We start from the raw sequence: 24,003 nt of genomic DNA, 5'->3' as shown, positions 1-24,003 counted from the left end.
TTCATTTGCAACCGTAATAGCAAATTATCAATAATATTACATGTTTAAAATTTATGAATATAATTTAGTTCAAATTATAAACTCAATACATATTTAAAGTGGTAAATACATATAATATGTGACATACATATATTGATCACTAAAAAAGGTCAAGTCTTAATTCATTTAAATAAAAATTTTCATTATAAATTAAGTTGCTGCTAATAATATCTCGAATAATAATCATTTTCATCACGATCAAGATTAAATAATTAATAACTTATTTATCACGATTCTGAGAATGCGATTTATTCGATTAATTCTAAATATTATCTAAAATAATCAAAACTAAATACATAATATTAACTTAAACAAAGAATGCAGGCATATGAAATGTTTTAAACTGTTCGATATAAAAAATGCAAGAGCTGATTTCTTCATGTTTTAAATAATTTACAAAATGTTAGAGCTAAGCAAAAAACTTCATGTTTAATTTGTATTTGATTTAATTTGTAAAGGAATTTTTAATTAAACATTCTAAATACACACAAGTATTCTTTTATTAATTAATATACAAAAATACTCAGTCTTTTAAAAATATTATATATACAAATTGCCAGACAGAGAGAGAAAAAGAACCTCTGTCATGTGATATGCACATGTTATGTTTTACAAATATAAGAATTGTAACTGCATACCGAGTAATTGTCTTCTGGTATTGACTCGCAATCATCGTGAACGTTAGACATTGCACTCTCATTAGGCTTAGTTCCCTTAACACGACACTTGTTTCTAGGCATACCAGACGTGATGCATAACTCTAGTAAGGCCCATTCTTCCGTGGAAATCAGCGAACCTTCTTCACTGAGGGAACTTGCTGAACTATGGCGCGAAGGCACCGTGTTAGATTTCACTGTGTTGTGATTTTTGCACGAGTAATCGTCGTCATTTTGGATTCTGTTACAAATCGGCACGCATTTCACATCGCGAGATCGCATATACAGACTGTCAACGAAATTACCGTTTTGACTTTCCGTACGACGAAGCGGCGACCTTCGAGCACAATGCGGCGAGTTGTTTATCCTGTCGCGCGTACCGTTATCACAATTTTTTAATGTCTGACCGGAGGTCTGTGCTATATTACTGCTTGATGCTTTCCCGGGGAAGTGGTTAAAATTGCCGGATACGTTTCTGGCAAAACGCACATCCGTCGTGTTGATATTCACAGATTTATACAACGATGGTGAATATAGCGCGGCATTCCTGGCAGAATGAGACTTGTTCGCAAAGTAGGAAGCCGAAGGGTTGGAAAAGTTGCCTGTAACTTTCGAAGGTGGTTCGGATTTTTTGGCTGTGGATGTCATTGCTGCAGACGGCATGGAATTTAATGCCTGAAAATTAATTTATATCATCATACAGTGTATATATACAATATCAAATATTAGAACATTTATTCTAAGTATGATATAGAATATCCCAAGTGTAAAACAGAAAAGTGTTCTTTTTTAGTGTAGTCTTTAATATATTCGTTATTTAATATCTGTCAAGAAATGCTTTTGTGTATACCTTATTATTTATACATAAATAACTTACTTTTGGCATACCAGACCTAATACATTGTGCTAACATGATATCTTCTTCTTCTTCAGAAAGTCCAACATTGTCTTCGAAAGGTAAGAGTTTCTTTGCTATACTTTTCTTTTGCTCCACGTATCTTGGCTGAAAAAATGATGAAGTGGAGGGCAGCTGTATATTCATCGTTGTAGGATTTTCTGCTGTTTGTGCTAACGGCGAACCAATTGACGGTGATAATCTGAACCTTGCCTAAAAAATAAACAGTCTGATAAAAAATATAATCAATAATTAATTACTGTATGTAGTATAGAACATTCGGTATAAACGGATGCAAATATTAATTTTTCAGTTCTAAAACAATAACCTTTGGCATTGCAGACTGTATACACTCCGTCAAAATTGCATCATCGTCTGAATGATTCAAGCTATCGTCTGAAAATTCATCTGGATGTCTCAATGACGCACTACCTGGTGATTTGGGACTCAATATAGAGTTTTTATTTCCATTATTTGTATCAACGGGTGAAGACGATGGTGTACCGCATATGTTAAACTTATGCGATAATGTTTCCGATTTTTTATCGAACAGAATGCCATTTGTTGGAGGTGGAGTTATCTGTCTTGCCTATGAAATAAAAATTATGATAAACAGGTTAGTTTCAACGATGATTTTTTTACCTGTTACATAATACACACGCGTGACACTTTTTAAATTATATCTTTAAATGTCAACGCGAGATATTTTTTGAGCAGATTCTATGGCTAGATTAAATATTGTAAAAAGAAAAAAGATAATTTATAATGAGACTCTAATTCTATATATACGCTTTAGTTTATAAAAGACTGATAAAAAAGTGAAATGAGATTGTAGTAGGAGGGAACCCATCTTGAAAATAAGTAAATATATAAAATACAATAACTAATTGAAAAAGTTAATACCTTAGGTATGCCCGATTGAATACATTCATCTAATATTTTCTCATCTTCGCCCGAAAGATTGGAATTTTCATCAAACAAGTCATTTCTGTGGGAATTGATTTCGGCTGATTTGTCTTGCTCACACACAATCTTCTCCTCATCCTCCTGTACACTTGGCATTGAGAGAGCAGACAGATTGGATTGAGATCCCACTGGAGAGATATCTGCGGGCGTGTCCTCCGTACAATACACATGTACGGTGTCTGAAGCAACAATTTCCATTGCAGTCCTATTCTTCGAAGTACCAACAGGTGTCTTGACTGGAGTCGCGGGTGATTCCAATCTGGTTGGGATAGACGTTCTCTGATATGGCACTAAGATGTTCGTTGACTCTGATTGTACAGATTTCTGAGAGTTCAGAGACTGTCTATATCTGTGTAAATACATTTGTAAAGATTTTATTTTAAATTATCTAATAAATTCTTTTTCTATAGTATATTACCTGTTAGTTTGCATTCCCATGTTAATACAAGCAGCCAACATATCCTCGTCATCTTCATCGCCGTCACTTACTTGTTCCTCTTTCACGTTGTTCTCGGGACTATTTATTTTCATATTAAGCATATCTTTTTCAAGTACATGAACATCTTTCTCATTTGTATCAAATACTCCTTCCATTATGCAATACGTCTTGGTGTCATTAGGTATTTTGACTTCGTCATCAATTGTAAGAGAACTTAGACTGGTTGCACTCGAAAATTCAATTGGCGTTGATTCTTCCTTGAAAGTGGCAATGTCATCTTCAAAAACACTATTTCTCGTGACATTCGGTTTAGAAAATACTGCAACAGATATGAAATTTAAATTTATATTAATATTATTATTATTATCATCATCGTCGTATTGGTGATTAATAGTATTGCCTACATAAATGTCGGACTGATGGTCTTACTGCTTCTTCTTGTATTTTTGATATAAATTCTGCATTCTGAGTTTTATGATTACGTGGACTGGGTAAAACTGTTTGTGTGGGTGAATCAGGCAGTTCACTGGGTGAGACTACACCACTGGTTCTACGGCTGAGGAAATAATAAATAAAAATGGCATTATTTTATGTACAATTGAAGAATTAAAATTGTATTAAGTAAACAAGATTTAAAATATTTCCTGAGAAGTAGTAATCTTGAAAATAAAATACAATTATAATATTAATGTTTAATATAAATTTTGTATTTTAGATTTCTGTAAGTTTTACATTTTCAAATAAAACTTACCTAAAGTCACTGATCACAGAACTACGATCGTCATGTATAGAATATTGTTCAAAACCACTCAACGAACCAAGCGAACTACAGCGTGAAAACATTAAAGGAGTTTCTTCTGCATAGTAATCTTGGCCACCAAATGTCACCATTTTTCCTGTAATATATGGATATCTTGTTGTGCCAACATATTATACTTAATACACATTTGTTAAAATTATATATAGAAACGTACTTTTATATATATTTTTATTGTTAATTTAATAAGGGATACAAACCTTCTTTGTCTAACACACGTGGGCTATTCTTATTTTCAAAAGAATTATCGCTCACCGATGACAACTCGATTTGATTGCTATTCAATCTCACACTGTGATCATTATTTTCCAACTCTTCCTTATTCACAGGAGGAGGTGAATCTTCTTTCAATATAACTTCCGTGCTATTATTCTGAGGAGTCATCGCGCTACTCAGAGAACTAAGCGAATTGGCACGCGAGAAGCCACGAGACGTTTCTTCTTCTTCATAATAATTTACTATCTTCTCTGGAGTTACTTGTCCAGGATTAAGAACCACTGTATCCTTTGAATTGTCTTCTTCAAGCTCTTTCGTTTGTGGACCATCTTGCTCGTCGCACGTAAGAGCTTCGGTCTGTTCGACAAAGGACGTGGATATCTTGCTGGCTACTTGGTTCGTCTTTTTTGGCACCTTCTTCACAAGTACGTTCTCTTTTATATCTTCAACTCGAAGATCCGACATGGAAGTAGCTGTGGAAAAGTTAAAGGGAGTCTCATATGGCGTTCCCTCTGTGCAATAAGTCTTGACGGTATCTTCTTGTTCGCTGCCAGCAAAGTACTCATTGTTCTGCTTCTCCTCCTCGTCAGTGTCGTCCTCAGCGTATCGCAGGCTATAATCCGTAGGCTGATCAAGATCGGTTTCCGCATAGTCGCCAAACAGGTCCACCTTGTTGTCGCGCTCGTCGAACTCCTCTTTCGCGACGCGGCTCGTTTGCGATTCATCGGCCAGGCGTTGATTCTGCGGCACAGCATTTCTCTCGACATATTTCTTGCTATAATCGACCGGTTGATCGTTCACGTCCTCGTCGTATGTCTCCGCGCCATTCATGTCCATACTGGCGGCAGATCTCTAACAGCGAGACTAGTCGAGATGCATCGTGTTGAGTCTCCTAAAAGAAAGCGATCACAAAGATAACTTGTAGCATTTTGCGACTAGCAGCGTCATAACGATTGAGTGACAAGTCACAAGATATCGAATTTTCGACAACAATATTATAACCATTGACATTCTCCATTCAATTTTCCTAACACCTTTCTGCATTAAAAAGTTTATACGTTAAAAGCGTACATTGTTATAAATGAGCACATAACAGGACAGATGCCACAAAAATAGCCCGAGCGTCTCTCATGTCAGATTCAGGTACACACTTTAGATGCTTGAGGAAGCTAAAGTAAATAAAGAGAGAGCTAGAGAGGCAGAGGATAAATGACTGGCGCTGGCGAGTGGCGCGACGCGCGACTGGCGTGTTTCTTTCTTGTTTCTCTTTCTTTGCGCGCCCGCGCAGTGGCGTTCGCGAAACGCGAAACATTCCTCGAGTCTCCAGAAATTCTCTATTCCGTAGCCAATCAACACGTTTGAAAAATTTTTCGCATTCCGTTAAAGACAAAGATTTCGAAAAAGACGCGGCCACTTTTCTTTTTTTAATGTTCTTCAAATCTTGCGCTTTCTATTTGCTTTTTATTTGCTTTCTATTTCGATCCACTTTTACCACTTTTACTATCTACCACTTTCATATTTGAACGTAAACATACTTTATTAAGACACGAGTTAAAATTTTCTTATCGGATATAGTATCGAGAGACGCAAAGTTATTACTTTGCCGCGCCGCTGTTTATTTCTACTCGCAGTTATACTTTGGACTTTGGATGCATTTTAATGTATGTAACGATGTTTAGGAAATTGAAAATATAAGAAGGTGGTAACGTGAACAGCCTGTTACGCAATAAGATTATGTTTGCGCTAGGGCAACATCCGCAACACACCTAACGTAACGACACGACGATAACGCGTATGTGAGACGCAGCGGATTGGTCGATTCCTCGCTTAGAAGCTGACGCGATAGGCCGCTCGTGACACGTGCGCGCGTGCCGCTGATTGGCGCGCCGATGCCGCGCCGATGGGTGGTCGGGCGGAGGCTCTATCGATTTAAATTTGGTTTGCCGGTGCGCGTGTCAATAGTGGACGCGGAGCCGTCCGAGTCGTAGCCGAGCGCGGGGTTTAGGGTTAATTTCTCTCCGCGGTATTCCAAGCGGGTTGAACAATAAGCTCTTTATCAGCAGCGGATATGTCGGAGCAAGAGAAGCACCGGACGAGCGCGAACAAGCCGATCGAGTTTGAGAGCGTCGTGCCGAAAATCAGGTCAGTTTCGCGTTCGGGCGGTACAGCGGTACTCGCTCCTCCGCTCCTCGGGTCGGATTCGCCTCGCCTCACTTGGGCTCACTCGCCTGTCGAGCGTCGAGGGCCAGATGCGCCCCTGTATCGTACATGCGCGAATGCGCGTAATATATATATACGGGGCACATGGGAATCGTGTCGCACACCGCAATCCGCAATACCGCACACGCGTGACCTAACGCGCCCACGCTGGCCACGCGCGTGCAGCGTGCACCAGCGTGCACTTAATCGCGACCGGCGACCGGCCACACCTCTCGCAGCTGTGTACATACCCTGTGTGCACTTTACGTGTGTAAAAATTCGTGACTCATTGTCGACGTTATGACATGACTCCCCCTCCCCCTCCCCCGCGTCTCGGGTCTAGGCTCGAGTGACATTGTCATGTAATCGTAATGTCGATCGATAAAAGACTTTCCGTGTGCCCCTTTTCTTCCTTCCTTCCTTCGTTATTCTCTCGTTATTTGCGTGAATAATTAACTGCAGGTTCTTTTTTTATCGCTCTATTTTTTTTTGTTATCGGTAGAGACGTTATATAGCGGCTCGAGCGGAATAACGGCAAAAGCGGAGGAATGGACGTACGCAAATTTCGAAAAATCATGAAAACGTACAATTTTTTTACGAACCGCGCTCGACCGAGCCGGGAGCCCTCGGTCACGTGACAAACGTGTGCGCGGCACACAGGCCGAGAGTTTGAAATATTTCGAGACTCGCGCATGTCGCGGGTCGCGAGATATAATTATATTCGGCTTTCGGTCTTTTAGACCACTCACGTCTACGTTGCTGTTGGTGTTTAAGGCAGCAGTTGTTAAGATGGAACGGCTGGGGCTACAAGGATTCCGGGTTTCGCCTCAACGACAGGAGCGTGATAGAGTTTATTGGTGACAGGTGAGTTTCGTAAGACCTTTTGTCTCTATACCGTTTTGGAATCTTCACCGATTAACTTTCGATATCGGTTCGATTCCATCGTATCGAGCGTAACTGCTATTAAATGTTGCGTAAAGACAACATTAAGAACGGAAGTGGAGAAATATCATAATGTAAGTTTAAAATGTACGTTCTTTTTAAGTTAACCAAATTATGTATTGTGATTTACGATGGTGCGTAAAGATAAGAAACGAGAAAAAAATATTTAAAAGTCATGATTCAAGTATATTAATAATGATTCAAATATAACATTCAGTTATACCACTAAATATATAGGAAGAATAAAAAATAAATGTTTACTACTTAGAGGAGTGCTATTAAAAAGTATAATGAAGATATAAAAGATATTCAAACGTAAGAAATATATTTTATTCGACTCGTATTCGATTCGTCATAATATTTTGTGCGTTTTTTTGTCTTCCAAATTACATTGGAAATACATTTCGATTCTCGATTTTTTGAGTAGTTTTGTGACCTTTTTGCTTCTGATTTTTAAAAAATTTCGCTCCCAAGGCTTAAGGCGCGGCAAATGACGCGCGATAGTTTTTTTTTTAATTTTTTACATATTTTTTAACCTTTGCGTGCTGACTATATTCAGTCAGACTTGCAACACACAGTTCTGGTTGGAGTAGTAAAATCTCCTCCCTCCCTCTAATTAATAGATTTAATTAGGACGGAGGGAGGGGATTTTACTGCTCCAAACAGAACTATGGCCAGTATTCATAGTCGGTTCTTATTTTAAGACCGTCTTAAGTTATGTCTTAAGATACTAATACGGCTCTGTAAATGATTAATGACACCTTAAGATCGTACTTAAGACGGTCTTAAATATAAGATTCGACTATAAATACTGGCTTATGTTGCAAATCCGACAATAATGACAATATAGTCGGCGCGCTGTTTCCTAAGATTGGAAAATATGTAAATAATTTGCAAATAACTTTCGCGCCTCATTTACCGGGTTTGGCGCTTAATTAGCCCGTTTCTCTCGTATCCGTATAAAGTACAGATTTCGATGAATATAGGTATCCATAGCATCGAGAGATTTTAGCTTGCTAAATGTATACGTTGAACGTTGAAATTCTTGCGTATTATCTCGTTTTCTTATGTCTATCTACTGGCTAATTATATTTATTCAATTACTGGCAAGGGCGTATCGTTAATGCATGTTGCGATGTCTTATAGCGTATGTACACCTTTTATTTGCACTTCTCGAGTGATACTTATTAGTATTGCGTTTCGCCATCAGCGAATCAATTGAAGACTTTGTCTGCATAAATTCCTAAAAAAAAAGGAAAAAACATATGGGAATGGAATTGCCATTAACACTGTAACGATAATTATTTCAAAAAGAAGTTTACCAGAAAAATATGTTAATACTTCGTAATTTTGATGATATTACGTTATCAGAACGTAATTACATTTAAAAGTGTATAATCGTATTGCGTAACGTAAATAATAAAACAACATATTTTAATGGCATATTTTAGAAGTTAATTAAAGACGAAAATCTCTTAATATGAAAATATCGAAGTCATCATAAATAAAAAAATAGTATTTTAATTTATAATTTCTTAAAAATTATTATTTTTGAAGTCTAAATTTCGTTGAAGTCTAAATTTCTTTTAGCATGATGATGCATTAGTGATTGTAATCGTATGATATCATAAGTAATAGAAGTGATAAGAATTTCATTATCAAAGTTGCTTAGTTTGTTTTATAAGATACGTGATACCAACTGTATTTCGAGCCAGAATTGCAATGTAACATAAAGAATTTAAAACATCTGTTGCTAAAGAATAATTTCAAAACGAATTTCTGTACGAATAGCAAACGTGCAGTTAACGTAAAAAAAAGACGATAATTATGTGATATCTCATCGTCTTTTGAAACAATTATAGATATTTATGATAATTACTGCTTTATCGTCTTTATGTCAATAGCTGATAAAAAGAACTTTTTTAGCCTCGTTGATAAACATATAAATAACTCCAGCCACTTAGTCATCCTAATATAAAGAAGACGAAATAAAAGATCAATATAATTTATTTTTCTAAATGTTTTTTTAAAAGGCTACATCTCTTAAGTCGATACATGACTGTTTGGCTGCTGTTCATCTTTAGCGATTAATTATCTCGACTTGCGTTTACTTCCTTCTAAGAGCACGTATTGCGGACAATCGGAAATTGTTCTAGCATGTATTGTAATCTCGTACACGTTTAACTTGATTAGAACATATGCTACGTAAAGGTCAGTTTCCCTGTAAATAGTACGACGTTTGATATATTTTTTAGATATCCCATTGGAAACCGGGAGCTTCCATATTTCACAAAATGGTGCGAAACAACTTTCGATATAATATGGGAAATGAAGAACACGCCTCAAAATTTACCGAAGGACTTTCCAGAACCAATTCTTTCTGCAGAATTGTTAGAAGCGATCAAGGAATTGACGATCGACTATTCAACCAATGGTATCGATCGTCTGTTTCGAGCACACGGTCACACGTTGCGAGAAATTTATCTTTTGAAGTACAGCTCCTTCGAAAGGATACCGGATATTGTCCTGTGGCCCAGTAAGTTGATACTTATTCATCCTTGCCATACTGCGATAAATAGGCGGAGTTTGATCGGAGTTTGTACTAATCCATACAATATTGGCTTTCAAAAAATATCTATTAATGAGATAATATAATCGTTAAATTAAAAAAAAAAATTTATTTCTATATCTTTTTCAAATAGAAAAACAAAAAAATTTATATAAAAAGAAAAAATATTTAAACGAATAGAGATAATCTTCAAATATTCGAAACGGTTCCATCTTGAAATAAGTTATTATGATAAACATAAAATGTCTTTTTAGGAACGAAATAACGCACTGGAAATATTTTTCAAATAATCATTAAGAATTGCGATTAAAAAGAATTAAAATAAAACGTGTTGTACATATGTATAATATACATATTGTTGTACACAAAACAATTGCGTATAGAAATTTCTTCCGTATGTCAATCTTTTTTTCTGCAAGCAATAATCAATGTATGTTATTACTCCGCCTATTTAATTGTGTCGTAATGCAATTGTAGAGTGCTACTGGCGATCTTTTGCCATCTTGAATTATAAGTATGTGTCTGATGCGTATTGATATATTTTTTATTTTGTTGAAAATATTTTTTTATTTTGTTGAAAATAGCGATAAATCTATTGTTTATGCTTGTCTTAATAAAATTTACTGTGTAATGAATAATAACATTATTTTTTAATTCAAAGTTTAATTCGAAATTATTTTTTAATACGAAATATCCTTAAAGTCGTGTACGATTAATTTATTTCTGTTCAATTTTAACTAATGCAAGAAATTACGTTAATCAGTTTCACTGATTTTATTTTTAATGTCACATTATTATATAGCCATCTATATACATGATTACATAGATTTCATCAAATATTTTATTCGATGTAATTTCAGTTAGTTTGGATCAGATAATTTCGTTATAAATTCGTAAGATTTTTTGTTGCGCACACATAAAAATCCAAGAAATTCAAATGATCTTCTCGGTGTCATAAAGCGTGTTAAAAACAGCATACTTTGCATACTTTGAAATCCACCGAAATAAATCAATATTGCATGTGACATACGAGTTATAACAAGAATAATAAATAATATATTTCTGCTTATGTGCTCAAGGTTGGATATTTAACCGAACTAATATGCAAGTCTATCCTTTCACTTTCACATATAGGTGACAAGATTGTCCAGAATTTAAAGCGTAAATGACAGTTACTAAATAGAAATACTTATCTACTAAATTAATAACAAGTGAAAAGTATTGAATTAAGACAGATTACAAAAATTAACTTTATTAAAAGTAAAATTGATATAAATGACTTGCATTTTCCGTGCGCGTGGAATCATATATATATATATATATATCGATTAACATAAATCAAAAGCATGTTTTGATCGAGGTCAGAAAACACTTAATTCATATTTCATTATAGAATATGAATATAGAATTATAGAATATACATAAAAATATCTCGTGAATTATTTATTTTTCTATGATCTCATGCTATTATGTATAATGGGCAGAACTTTTTTACATAAGAAAACAGCATGATTCCATTTAAAAAAATGGGAATAGTCCGCTTCTGATAAATCCAAGAATCCTATTTTATGAAAAATTTTCACAATCTTTAAGTACCACAAAAAATGTTGTTACCAATCACTTGTGAGTTATGAATGTCCCTGATAGCTTCTGAGAAAATAACATACTTTGTGTTTCCCATTCTGCATAAGTGCATTTGCTTATGTATATTTATTACTGCGTATGAGTGAAAACGTGTGTTTTGGTTCTTCCTTTCGTGGGAAAATTTTCGCTGTGAGGTGTCCTCTATTAATATTCATACCTACAGAATGCCACGAGGATGTCGTCAAGATTGTCAATATGTGCGCACACTATGGGGTCGTTTGCATACCTTTTGGCGGTGGAACCAGCGTCAGCCGCGCGACGTGTTGTCCTCCGGATGAACGTCGCACGATAATTTCATTAGACACGTCACAAATGAATCGGATATTGTGGATAGATAGGGACAATTTGTTGATATGCTGCGAATCAGGCATAATTGGTCAAGATCTGGAACGATTACTTCGCTCCGAAGGATTTACATGTGGTCACGAGCCCGATTCTTATGAGTTCTCCAGGTACGTGAAGTCTAATATCCGATTAGAGTATGCGTAAAGTCGAGTTTCTCGTTTCTGTACGAATGCATGGTACATCGAGATACATATTGTTAAGATAAATACTTTCTGTTAAATAATAAAATTTGACAAATTTCTTATTACCTAATATTTTCCATATATTTAAATTGCAAACCTTTACACTGACAATTATTTTTTCTATTACCATTCAAATAAAAAAATCTAAATTTTTCTATAAAATTAATATATTATATAGACTATTTCTTATCATTTGCCTCAACCCTGGTTAATAAATGGAAACGATTCCTGCTTAATATAAATTTAGTTATAATTTTTTTAAATTTTAATTCACGAATTGAATTTAAATTATAATTTCGTATAAAAGTAATTTTATTTATCAAGATACATAATATGATAAGGTGGGTGTAATAGGTACTTTGAAAAAAGGGTAGTACAAAACACATATTTAGCCATAAAATCACATTAATTAAAAAAAGCTTTTTAGATTAAATGCACAATGAATAACAAACAATTAGTAGTGTCTTTCTGCATGCTGCATAATGACATTAGTGAACTTTAAACAGTTATTGCATATATACTTATATCTATATATGTGTATATATATAGAATACATACATAAATAACATATTTATAGATACATATGCAGTATCTGATATACACATATATATGATAATATTTGCGATGACAAAAAACATACTTTGATTTCGTTTCTTACAGAACTCGATATTGATTTGTCAGCTCACCCCTGGTTTCCATGCACGCATTGCCGCGTGTTAAGTTGCGCATCAAACGCGCGCGTTTGAAAAAAGCACGCATTTGATTGTGTAATCTGTGAAGAGATGCATGTTTGACGCGCGTTATTATAAGTTATTATAATGCGCGGAAACGCGTACAACGGAAACCAGAGATCAGAGTGTGAGCTATTTTAAAATGCATTTAAATGCATAGCATGAAAAGCAAACAAGACTCATTTTTTTCGTACTATACATCGCCATAAAACATATCGCCGCGTACATACACACACACACACAATGAAGCGTTAATTTTTTAAATTTAATATTTATATTTGTTATCGCACCAGAAAAACCATACAACATGATCAATAATATTAGGTTATTTTGTAAATTTGTATATTTTTTTGTAAACGTAAAAAATATTTACATATTTTTACGGTAATTCAGGGTTCAGTTAAAGTACTATAAAAATGTGTCCCTGTTGTAAAGCACAAAATATAAACTATGAAAAGGAATCGAATTATCTTATTTAATTGAAGATAAATAATATTACAATATTTCAAATATAAGATACAAGACATGACTGCAACTTTCAATCAAAATACAAAATGCATCAGTATTCTTGAAAAGTTAAATTAATAAAAGTATATGTAACTTGTATCCTTTGAAATATCTCTATATCTATTTACATATGTATACTTGCATACATAAATATGTAGATATTTCAAAGATTTGCCTCAACCGTATTTGAAACTCAACCCTGACTAATAAAGTAATAAATCAGTATTTAAAAGTTTTTCTTCACATGTGCGAAACAAAATTTCGAACGCACGGAAAGCTGAAAATAGCTTGTCTCGAATAGTTTAGGTGGATGGGTGGCGACTAGGGCAAGCGGCATGAAAAAGAATACGTACGGCAACATTGAGGATTTGGTCGTGCGGATACGAATGGTCACTGGAAGAACAGAGGATCCTGTTATCACTTTGGAAAGAGGTAGTCTGGTACCTCGCGCGTCTTGCGGCCCGGATTTTGATCATATGATACTTGGCAGCGAGGGAACGCTGGGTATTATCACGGAGGTCGTACTAAAGATAAGACCGTTGCCACGAGTGGTGAAATACGGCAGTATTGTGTTCCCACATTTTCTGAGCGGTGTTCACGCGTTACGAGAGGTGCGTATCCTTTGTTGACTTTTACATTAAGCCGACCGGTAAAGGCCGTGCTGCTTTGTTAACACTTGCCCAAAATAAATATCGTGAAAGCCGACGAAAGAAAGCCGACGGCAGCCTTGTACATCCGGTTGCATGGGCAATAAAGGAATAATACGATCCACCTCGTACATCGTACAAGATTGACAAAAGAATGTAATTTCGTTATGAATGTATAGATTGCGAAGGAACGATGTCAACCCGCCAGCATCCGCTTAATGGACAACGAGCAGTTCCAAATGGGGCAAACTCTACGCCCGGAATCTGGTTGGGGCGGCTTGATCCTGCAAGGATTAAAACATATGTACATCACTAGAATAAAGGGTTTCCGATGGGATCAGATATGCGTGGCCACGCTATTGATAGAGGGCGACGTAGCAGCGGATGTTGCGGCTCAGGAACGGAAAATTTACAAGATAGCTGATAAGTACGGTGGGATACCGGCAGGCGAGGCGAACGGTGAACGAGGTTACATGTTAACATTCGTGATAGCGTACATCCGTGACATTGGACTCGAGTTTAACGTGTTAGCAGAATCGTTCGAGACTTCTGTTTCTTGGAACCGCGCATTATCACTGTGCCGAAATGTTAAGTCTCGCGTGGCCAGGGACTGTAAGGCGTACGGCGTTCGTAAATATTTTATTTCCTGCCGCGTCACGCAGACTTATGACGCGGGTTGTTGCGTGTATTTTTACTTGGCGATTAGCTACGCAGACATGGAGAATCCCGTGGAAACTTACGAGGCCATCGAGCATGCGGCGCGAGAGGAGATACTCGCCAATGGAGGATCGCTCTCCCATCATCATGGAGTAGGTAAAATACGCGCGCCGTTTTATCCCGAAGCCGTCGGGGAAGTGGGTGTTTCGCTTTATCGAGCGACTAAGGCGCACTTGGATCCGCATAATATATTCGCAGCGGGTAATATGGTTTCAGGGAATAAATCCAAATTGTGAATTAAAAGCCGTACGTGCGACATAGTGGGGAATCTATAGAGCTATTTCGTATACTCCGTTAGTGCCGATATCTTAAATCATTGAAAAGTTTGATTGTAGCAAATTGATGTGATCTCGTATACCTTCGACCAAAAGTTACGATATCTCATCAACTTGCCATTAAGATTGTTCCATGTGATGTTTTCTAATGAAGAATTCGATTTTCTCATTATAATGGCGAATGCACGTAGATAGCAACTGGTATTGTTGTTTGCTGATTCGTAATGATATAGAGAAAAAAAAGAGACTAGTATAATATACATTATAAATAATTATGCACCGTGGCGTCGTTTGGTACAAATGCGGAATTGTAATTGTATATATCGGCATTTTTATAAATTATTATAACTAAACAAAACACACGTTTACCTTACGCACAGATACCTTAATTTATCTCTACTTACTATCAACTATAGGTTATTTGAGTTTAGGTACGATGATAATGTCATTTTCCTTATTGTTAGAATTAACAACTTGTGTTCCATTGTAACAGGGCTAGATTTGTTAACTCTTAATCAGGCGTAGTTTTTATTATTAATACGTAAATTACGTAAGTGATCACTTTTGGCCATTGGGAATATGCTACAATTACTGGAACTATACGCAACCAAGAGTTAACAACCGGATCTGATTTTTCTACAATTTCTTCTTCATTTGATATCATGTGCCAACATTGAGCTACGCGAAGAACTTGCCGAGCTCTAAATCTACGTTGAATGATTGATTTATCGAGGTACTGGTAAGCTTACTGGCTATCAGCCTTCAGAGTAGACAGAAATGAGTCGAGATCGTATTCGTCGTCGTATTGCTGCTGTTCCCAGAGTTCGGGTAGGATATCTAGCACAGAACGGCTAATTCCCGGTAGGCCAGGAAGTTTTGAAACAGTGTCCTCTTGGTGATCCGTCCTCTTCTCCTTTCCGTTATCCAATGAAAATAGATCTAACAACTAAAGACATCACATTGATTATACATCATGTGAGTTAGTAAAGTTCAGTATCCAAAGAGTTCAGTATTAATTGTTTAATTACTTGATCAGTAGCCATGGTTTCCAAAGAGGCGTTCTCCGTTGATATTATCGTATTCGCAGTGAGAAGCTTGAATTTTTGTAGTCCCATGATTTTTTCTTCCACTGTCGATCTAGTAATCAAGCGATATACGTTGACTACTTTCTTCTGGCCTATACGATGCGCGCGGTCCATTGCTTGGAGATCTTTCATGGGGTTCCAATCGTGCTCCACGAATATGACGGTGTCTGCTCCCGTCAAATTTAATCCAAGACCACCGACTTGAGTAGTCAATAGAAGAACATCTATCGATGGATCAGCATTAAAACGCGCCACGACAGAGTGCCTCTGCGCCGCCGGTACACTACCATCCAGACGAAGATACGTTACTGTCGGCAGATGCGTGCGAAGTAAATCTTCTTCGACAATGTCCAGCATTGCTTTCAACTGACAAAAAATTAGAGCGCGATGCTGGCTGACTAATTGCTGTTCCTGAGAATGGGCGCTTTCCGTGGTAAGACTTATGGCGACGGAGAATTTGCGAGTTTGTTGCGGTTGCCCAATGCCACAATCTAATAGCAGTTGCTTCAATGCAAGCAACTTGGCGCCGTGCTCGATTTCTGCCAGAGTGCTTTGTTGCTGTTTCAACATATCGCATACCTGGAAATATTAGAAAAATTGTATAGGGTGATAAAAGTCATATTACAGCAGGTTTAAAAACTTAAGCAACGGAAAAAAAATTGAGAAATGTAACACTGAGACAAGATTATATTTCTCTCTTTCTTTAAATATTTTGTTCCTATATATATTTAAACATTTTTGTTTTTGAATACGTACTGTTCGATACAGTGGATGCCCTTGACTTAGCACTAATTTGGGATGATTGCACACATTACGCAGATAGCGTAGCGCCTCGAACACGTGACTACTTTGAGAATCGTTCGAAGACGAGGAGCTGTTGGTGAGGGCCGAATGACGAGTGCGGAAATCCTCGTAAAGTATGCGTTGTAAAGGCGATAAATCGCAGTAATAATCTTGCGTGATTTTAGGTGGTAAATCTTGCAGCACATCTTCCTTGTTTCGTCTTAATAAGAATGGCAATACCTGTAATCAATTTCTGATTATCCTGAAGTATTACCGTAATATAACCCTAACTGCAACGACAACGAGAACATGTGACACGCAAATTACCTGTCTGTGCAGAGCTTCCATAGCTAAGGCACCAGCTTCTTGGTCCTTCGGTCCTGCTTTCGGCTCTCTGCAGGCCAAGATGGGACGGGAATATTTAGCGGCAAATTGTTTCTCGCTGCCGAGGAAGCCTGGCATCAGAAAGTCAAATAGAGACCACAACTCGAGCACGTCGTTCTGTACAGGTGTACCAGATAATATGAGCCTGTGATTCGCGTGCAATCGTTTCGTGGCTTTGGCGCTTTTCGTTTTGCAGTTCTTTATTATATGGCCTTCATCGAGCACACAGTAATTCCATTGATGTGTTTCGAAAAATTCGATGTCTTTTCGTACAATGTCATAACTGGCAACTACGAGTTTGTGATGTGGTACCCGGGGACGCAATTTCTCACGGTCTTGCGGTGTACCAGCATACTGAATGACCGACAAATCCTTTGCCTTGAAGAATTTCTCAGCTTCGTATACCCAATGACCGGTAAGAGTTGGTGGACATATTACGAGACTGGTAGGTGCCTGTGGATTGCGATGATGGTCCAACGCCAGAATACAAAGTGTCTGTAATGTTTTTCCGAGACCCATGTCGTCACACAGAACTCCATGAAGATGATAACGATTCAAAAAATTGAGCCAATTCAAACCCTGTTGTTGGTAGGAACGTAATTCCGCGGCTACGGGAATCGGTAGCTCCGTATCAGAAATATTACGAGGATTTAAAAGTTGATCCAAGAACTTTCTCTCTTGTGCCTTTTCTTGCCTGTGATATGATATTACATGAGCATCATTGAACTCGAGTGTCGATAGTGCGAGTTTTCGATAATATACACAATTGGTGAACAAATTGGCGGTATGCCTTGCTGGAATATCTTGAGTATTAATCAATATTAATTAAATCTTATAGCTTGCTTAATCTGTCAGTGAATTCAGTATTTTTGAAAACGATGATACAATACTCGCGCGGTACACTATAATCGCGGCGCAAGTGCGATCATTGATGTTCAACATTCAATAATTGTTATTGCGCTGCCAATGTTCGTTATCGCTTTTCCAATTTTGTTTATTAATTTAAATTTCAATTTGATAGGTATCGAACAGATATTTTTGTAACTACTATTTGTAATCGTTATTTATGAAAACTGAAATAATTTTCAAGGAATATCATCGCCATCGCATACACCAAATGTACCTATTATCGAACATTATAAATATAATCTTGCATGAATAACGTACACTAGGTCTGGTGGGTCCGAAATTGCGCCAGGATCTAGCGGTAATAGTTGCACAAGCGTAGCGAATGTCGCGCTACAAACTAGTCTTACAGATTGATTTTGATCGCTCATACGTCCTAATAAGGGTACCATAAAGAGTACTGCATATGGCACCACGTGCACACCTAAGCTCTCGACGATACAAGTTAGAGCTTCTGCAGCTCCTTGACGTACGGAATCGACTTCGTTCGGTGCCACTATGCCTGAAGAACATTTCTTCTCACTGCCAGTTGTGTCTAAGAGTGGTATAACGCTGCGTATTATGTGTACCATTGTCTGAAAGAAACTATTCTTAGTCCATTTGATCTTCTATCATTATTAATATTCATCTGATAAAGCTAATTACCTTCTCTGTATTTAAAGTAGCTAAAGTCGCTATACATCGCGAGGCCATATGCCTAACGGCTTTGTACGGATGTGCCAATAGACTGCACAAACGTGGCAGACATTCTAACGCAGGTGGTAACAGAGACTTAGCTAAACTCGGCACCATGATCTCTAATACTTGTAAGCCGAAAATTAATTGATTTCCTTCCTCTTCTTGTATATTATCTTGTTTGGTTGCGTCCTTTAGTGTGTTCGGTAAAATCAAATCCCACAGTTGAGGTAAGCGATCAGGTAATTGAGAACCGAAGAGAGTAGCTTTAAGAATATGGAAATATTTTAAAATATAGCTTACATATGTATTATAGATCGTTCTCATAAAAGTTAATTATATACAATTACTTGAAATTTAATCGATTCCCTTGTCTTTTTTTTTAACTAGTCAGAGCAAACATTTAATTAAGCATTAATTAATTTTGATTAATGCACATCGGGACGCGATCTCTTTAAGTATTAACTCTTTAAGAATGTACCTATAGCTGTTAATGCCATTGTAGCTCCACGCCGGCGCGTTCTAGCGGCTTTGGCTTCCGGTTCTTCGCAAGCGAGTAACTCCTCAATAGGAATGTCAGTCGTCGGTGGCCTACCAGGGCCTCTACCGCTGCCGAGTCCACTACCTGCACCTCGATTATATGCTATTCTCTCGGCATGTTTTTGCCTGTTATTCAAAGTGAGTATTCCATCAAAAATTTCAACGTCACCGGCGCAACATACCCGTGGTGTGAACTCAACATCAGAACATAGGAATGTACATAGATTGGCAGAAATCTGTAACAGATGATTATTTAATAAATCTTGCACCATAGAAAGGATATTCGATAGTTTTCGAGATACTCATATTCGTTTTTTTCCTCATGATCTCGTGTATTTTATATACGAACCTTTGCGTTCGGAGATGGTTTTCTATCGACACAGAGCTCGACCAAATGAGACAAATGTTTTGCAGCCAATTTTTGCAATTCTTCGTTTTCCTCGCGCTTTATAGCTTCCATTAGCGGTTTTACTAACGGATTAAGTGGCTGAGGAGATTGAGGAAGAATATGTAACATCGTAGCGGCACCAGCGAGCGCAGCCATTGACATGATATGCAACGACTGTTGTTGTGCTGCCGTTGTAGTTGCTCCGACATCTAACGCTCGTCTTCTCTCCTCTAAGCTCTCCATTAATTTAGGTTTCAATTTAATAGCCATTGAACCGCTGTTAATATTTCCACCTCCACCAGCGTTTGCTCCCACAGTGCAAAGGGTGGAAATTGTTTTTCCAGCAAGTGTAGCGATCTGATCAAGAGTCATCACACCAGACGAATCCACTTCAACTGGTACCATAAGTTTATAATGTTTTAAAGTCGCGATATAATCTCGGCTTTCATGCAGCAGTCTCGTGAAGGAAGCCGCTATCTCGTCATAGTACATACATTCGTTTAAACAAACCAATAATCTGTCACTAAAAAAGGAAAAAACAAAAAACACCTTGTTTTAGTAATTTAGGTAAATGAAATATTCCTTGTTTTAATAGAAGTTATTTTTCGTACCTGAGAATGTCTGGTATCGCGGGTATCTTTAGTGGATCCACAGTCGCCCAATGAGACATTGTAAGCCCCACAACGGTACGTTGCAGAGCCGATCGCGAATTTAGATGTGCCAATAGCACCTTAGCATAACAAAGCGCTGGACTAGGTACGTCTGGTGGATAAATGACACCTGGTGCAGGTTGTACAACATAGTGCGACAGCAATCCTAACATACGAGACGCTCTGCAACGAGCCTGTACCACGTTTGCCTTTCGTACATTCAATGCCACCGTTTCAATCCCACCAATATACATTTTTAGTTCGGATAATGATTTCGCACTTGTATTAATATTACTGTTTCCGCCATTAGTATCTGATTGCCCGTCGCAATGGGCAATCGTTTGATTATTCTTCGTGCCTTTAATAACATTAGCAACTGTCATTAACAAATTTGGATTGAATGGCACATGTTCCGGTTGCATGGCGAGACAAAGCCACGTACTGACGTGAGGGCACGCCGCATGTAATAATAATTCGAGATCACTCTGCACGACTAGATTTTCCCAGACACGTTCGGCCACGTCTTGTATCACGCTAATATGTTCGATTAGCACGCATTGAAACACATGCCTCAATGCTTCCTGTAAAACTAATCCGCCACCCTCGCCCCATCGCTCCTTCTTGTTTTCGCTGCACGTGCTGTCGTTTCCAGTTAAAGTTTGCAGTGTTTGCAGCGTGGCTTTACGTACACTTGAACTTGAATGGCTGAGGAATGGCCATAAACGTGGTAATACCTAAGCAAAATTCAACTGTTATTCGAAAACATTTAAATGTGTGTATGTCCCGAAATAATAAAAATATTGCTGCATTACCTGCGATAATGGTTGGGGTGTTAAGCAAGCATGTGCCGTTGGTAATGAGAGTATCGCAGCCAAAAGACCCATAAAGGTGTTACAAGCCGCAGCCAAATCATCTTGTTCTTTTAATAATTGCCAAAGACGTATTACGATAACCTCCAGTTCTGTTGATTTCAATAATCGTGGAAGAGCATGCGCTACTGGTATAAGCGCACTCGCGGCGGCTGCACCTACGTCGTCGACAGGATCGGACAGTCCTTGCATAATAGCGGGAAACACTTTTGGCAATACCTCATCCAGTAAATCGTCTCGCACGGCTAATAAATATTTTAAAGCAAGAAATGCACCGTGTCTCGCTTCCCATTCGTTGTGCTCCAATAGTTTGAGAATTACAGAAAGTATTCCATGAAAAACACCATGCGTATCTTTGGCATTTGGACCACTGGGTACCAATAGGAAAAGCGATCCCAACGCTTGAGCACACGTTTCACGTACTGGCGCGACAACTTGATCAGATACAAAATCTCCAAATCGATCAAGCCCTAATACGCACAACAATCGTAAGGCAGCGTCAATCACCCATTCGTAATGGCTCTCTTGCATCTCTTCCAAGGTTTGACCCATGGTCTTGCCCGCTCCTATAAATTCAAGCTCATTTAGCGTTTAACATTTAATATTACCCAGAGAAATATGTATTACTACAGATTTTTACATACCTTTACCGTGAAGTCTTATGAGTTCCCGTAAAGCTGTCGCTGCTCCATGACGTACTTCCCATTTTTGACTAAATAAATCCTGACAAAGACTTTCCGCGAAGGATTCTAAAGGCCAATCTACGACGGAATCTGGCCAGCATCCAGTACCATCTGGCACTCCGCTTACTTGCTCGTTAGATAAGCCGCACTTTGATCCAGTATCTGATGAGATCGCGTCCTCTAATATCATTTTTTTGGTCGGTGGTTCACCAATGTTATTTAATGGAGATTGAACATTCATTGAATTTGAATGGTCATCATTAGCGCGATGATCATCCGGTTCACGCGATCGTTGTTTCGTCACTGACTGACGCGCCTGAATTGTTAATATATAAATAATTCATATCTTCGTTGCAAAATTGCAAAATTTGCAAGTAAAATACATGAAGCATATAAAGCGATTCTAAACATTTTATAAATTTTTAACGCTTGCGTACTAATTCAAATGAAAAAAGGAAACTGATTATAATAAAATAAAAGCTTGAAAATGGCGTAATACTTTGCGTTTCGCTCTGTTCATTTCTCTTCTGCTCAATCCTGCTGGTTGTTTCAAAGTTTCGTCGACAGGTACAGTAGCAGTTTGCGTCATACGTGGCGCTTGTACTGGGGTAAGATCCTCGACGGTAAATAAATCATCGACGCCTATCAAACGTGGATGAAAGCCTAGTTTGGCAGCTAATTTTTCTTGCTGACTGGGAAATGACAATTGCTCCCCCTCTGATATAGTTAGGTCGTACTCGGTGCCCTCAGATCCAGTAAGATGTGAACTACGAGCTAGAACTCTGCTCATATCAAAAGATTCTAAATTCAATTTGGTAGTAGTCCTGCGTTTAATCGCTTCTGGTTCATCTGTTAATTTAAAAAAGCCATATATTGTACAATTGGATTTTTAAAAAGATATAAAAGTTATTTAACGAGGTATTAATATTACCTGTGGAGACTTCTTTCTTAATTGATTGTGGGTCCCAAGGTGGAACTTGAGCAAGTATAGCTTGCACAGCATGGGCCGCCGATATTCGAGTATCCCATTGTGGAGATTTTAACAAAGTAGAGACTCTCGCTAATAAATGATGTAGATCATGAGGATGTAATCTCTGCGCTTCTCCCAACTGCTGTGCAGCTGCCCTTTTGGTAACTGCGTTTGTTCCGGTCTCCAATAATATGAATAGTCTGTCCAATCTAAAAGTTAAAATGTGACATATAACGTACTGGTAGAAAATGAAAAAAACTTTTAAAAGTATTTGTTTAGAATGTATCTTTCAAAATATAAATGTATATATTTTTGTTATATGTGTATAACTGTGTTATTAGGTTTAAAGCATTGTACAATACTCCACATACGTATCAGAGAAAAAGTACAAACATTTAATTTTATTATACATTTACCTTGACGTCATGGTGACGAACTATATTGCTGAATAGACGACTCGTGAATACCTTAAACCATAAAAACAGAAACAATTATGGTTCGTCTAGCTTGTCTGCTTAGAGAAAGAGTATCTTATAAAACTTTCACAATATTCTCAACATGTTACTCCTAATACTTATTAATTCGAACATAAATTAATGACAGTGCTATTACTGGATCTCACACACACACACAGGAACTGACACCGAGCAAACTCTCCTCTGGCATTCTGGAGATCGTTATCTCCGACCGGAAGAGTAAAATTGCGGTAAACAGATAAACGATTATCGGTGGTTGCGAATAGGGAGGACGGTCGAGGGAGGTCGATCTGGAGAGAGACGGAGAATGGAGAACGGAGAATGGGGTGGCGATGACGAAGCGAGGGCGAGGACTGAGGACGCGTCGCTCGACCGCTGGACGCTGGTCGACGCGTCGGTGGACGTCGGTGACGGCGATGGAACCCCAGCGTTACTTCGCGAGCGATCGCATCGCGCGAATACGCGGGAGGAACGCGGGGAAAAGCGCGGAGCATCGGTTTGAGCGCAATATGGACATAACGAGGCGGTCGGTCGCCGAGGGACGGCTGGGCCGCTGGGGACGGCGGACGATCGACGGCGGGTCGCGCGTACCTGCTCTCTGAAAAACCGTTCTGGCTGTCTGGCTCCGGCTTCAACTGACTCGCGTTGCCATTTCCGCATTGCCGGACACGCAAAAGTCACATCACGCCGCGCGTAACGCGAAACTACGCTTACGCTTGTCAAATTTCTCGGAGAGAAACTCATGTTACAAGCATCAAATTTATACTGACAGCCATATTGCTGGGGAACCTGAGTTTTGTCCCCTGGT

The 24,003-nt window shown here is 38.0% G+C and overlaps 3 protein-coding genes across 3 annotated transcripts; 1 reads left to right on the top strand and 2 right to left on the bottom strand.

Annotated features, from left to right (window-relative positions):
* Positions 1-546: 546 nt before the first annotated feature.
* LOC112455468 (adenomatous polyposis coli homolog) lies at positions 547-5,264 on the bottom strand. Its single transcript, XM_025017404.1, has 9 exons — positions 5,100-5,264; positions 4,013-4,920; positions 3,747-3,891; positions 3,400-3,551; positions 2,975-3,314; positions 2,494-2,905; positions 1,919-2,179; positions 1,573-1,803; positions 547-1,370 (listed from the first exon to the last, which is right to left on the bottom strand). The coding sequence occupies exons 2-9, from the start codon at positions 4,863-4,865 to the stop codon at positions 642-644; spliced, it is 3,123 nt and encodes a 1,040-aa protein (XP_024873172.1). The 5' UTR covers positions 4,866-4,920; positions 5,100-5,264; the 3' UTR covers positions 547-641.
* Positions 5,265-5,971: 707 nt separating this feature from the next.
* On the top strand, positions 5,972-15,412 carry LOC112455469 (alkyldihydroxyacetonephosphate synthase). The gene is made up of 6 exons (XM_025017405.1): positions 5,972-6,170; positions 7,002-7,091; positions 9,425-9,705; positions 11,546-11,834; positions 13,449-13,758; positions 13,974-15,412. Exons 1-6 carry the CDS (start codon positions 6,097-6,099, stop codon positions 14,745-14,747), a joined length of 1,818 nt encoding a protein of 605 aa, XP_024873173.1. The 5' UTR covers positions 5,972-6,096; the 3' UTR covers positions 14,748-15,412.
* On the bottom strand, positions 7,478-23,976 carry LOC112455467 (TATA-binding protein-associated factor 172). Its single transcript, XM_025017403.1, has 16 exons — positions 23,787-23,976; positions 23,136-23,186; positions 22,681-22,928; positions 22,249-22,598; positions 21,711-22,065; positions 21,010-21,632; positions 20,159-20,931; positions 19,509-20,070; positions 19,101-19,395; positions 18,590-18,885; positions 18,206-18,519; positions 16,982-17,732; positions 16,628-16,894; positions 15,815-16,450; positions 15,536-15,732; positions 7,478-8,412 (listed from the first exon to the last, which is right to left on the bottom strand). Exons 2-16 carry the CDS (start codon positions 23,144-23,146, stop codon positions 8,376-8,378), a joined length of 5,715 nt encoding a protein of 1,904 aa, XP_024873171.1. The 5' UTR covers positions 23,147-23,186; positions 23,787-23,976; the 3' UTR covers positions 7,478-8,375.
* Between the last annotated feature and the right edge of the window lie 27 nt (positions 23,977-24,003).

Source organism: Temnothorax curvispinosus, unplaced genomic scaffold, assembly GCF_003070985.1.
Source record: "Temnothorax curvispinosus isolate PA1 unplaced genomic scaffold, ASM307098v1 QBEX01006096.1, whole genome shotgun sequence".
Taxonomy (NCBI): domain Eukaryota; kingdom Metazoa; phylum Arthropoda; class Insecta; order Hymenoptera; family Formicidae; genus Temnothorax; species Temnothorax curvispinosus.
This window is presented reverse-complemented; position numbering and strand designations above follow the sequence as displayed.

Coding starts and splice junctions, on each gene's coding strand:
- LOC112455468 (XM_025017404.1), bottom strand. CDS start 4,865: ATGGACATGAATGGCGCGGAGACATACGACGAGGACGTGAACGATCAA. Junction 1,804..1,918: donor TACAGTCTGCAATGCCAAAG/GTTATTGTTTTA, acceptor TTTATTTTTTAG/GCAAGGTTCAGATTATCACC. Junction 1,371..1,572: donor TTAGGTCTGGTATGCCAAAA/GTAAGTTATTTA, acceptor ATTAATTTTCAG/GCATTAAATTCCATGCCGTC.
- LOC112455469 (XM_025017405.1), top strand. CDS start 6,097: ATGTCGGAGCAAGAGAAGCACCGGACGAGCGCGAACAAGCCGATCGAG. Junction 6,171..7,001: donor AGCGTCGTGCCGAAAATCAG/GTCAGTTTCGCG, acceptor TTGGTGTTTAAG/GCAGCAGTTGTTAAGATGGA. Junction 9,706..11,545: donor GGATATTGTCCTGTGGCCCA/GTAAGTTGATAC, acceptor TCATACCTACAG/AATGCCACGAGGATGTCGTC.
- LOC112455467 (XM_025017403.1), bottom strand. Junction 19,396..19,508: donor AACCATCTCCGAACGCAAAG/GTTCGTATATAA, acceptor CATCTGTTACAG/ATTTCTGCCAATCTATGTAC. Junction 15,733..15,814: donor AAACCATGGCTACTGATCAA/GTAATTAAACAA, acceptor TGATGTCTTTAG/TTGTTAGATCTATTTTCATT.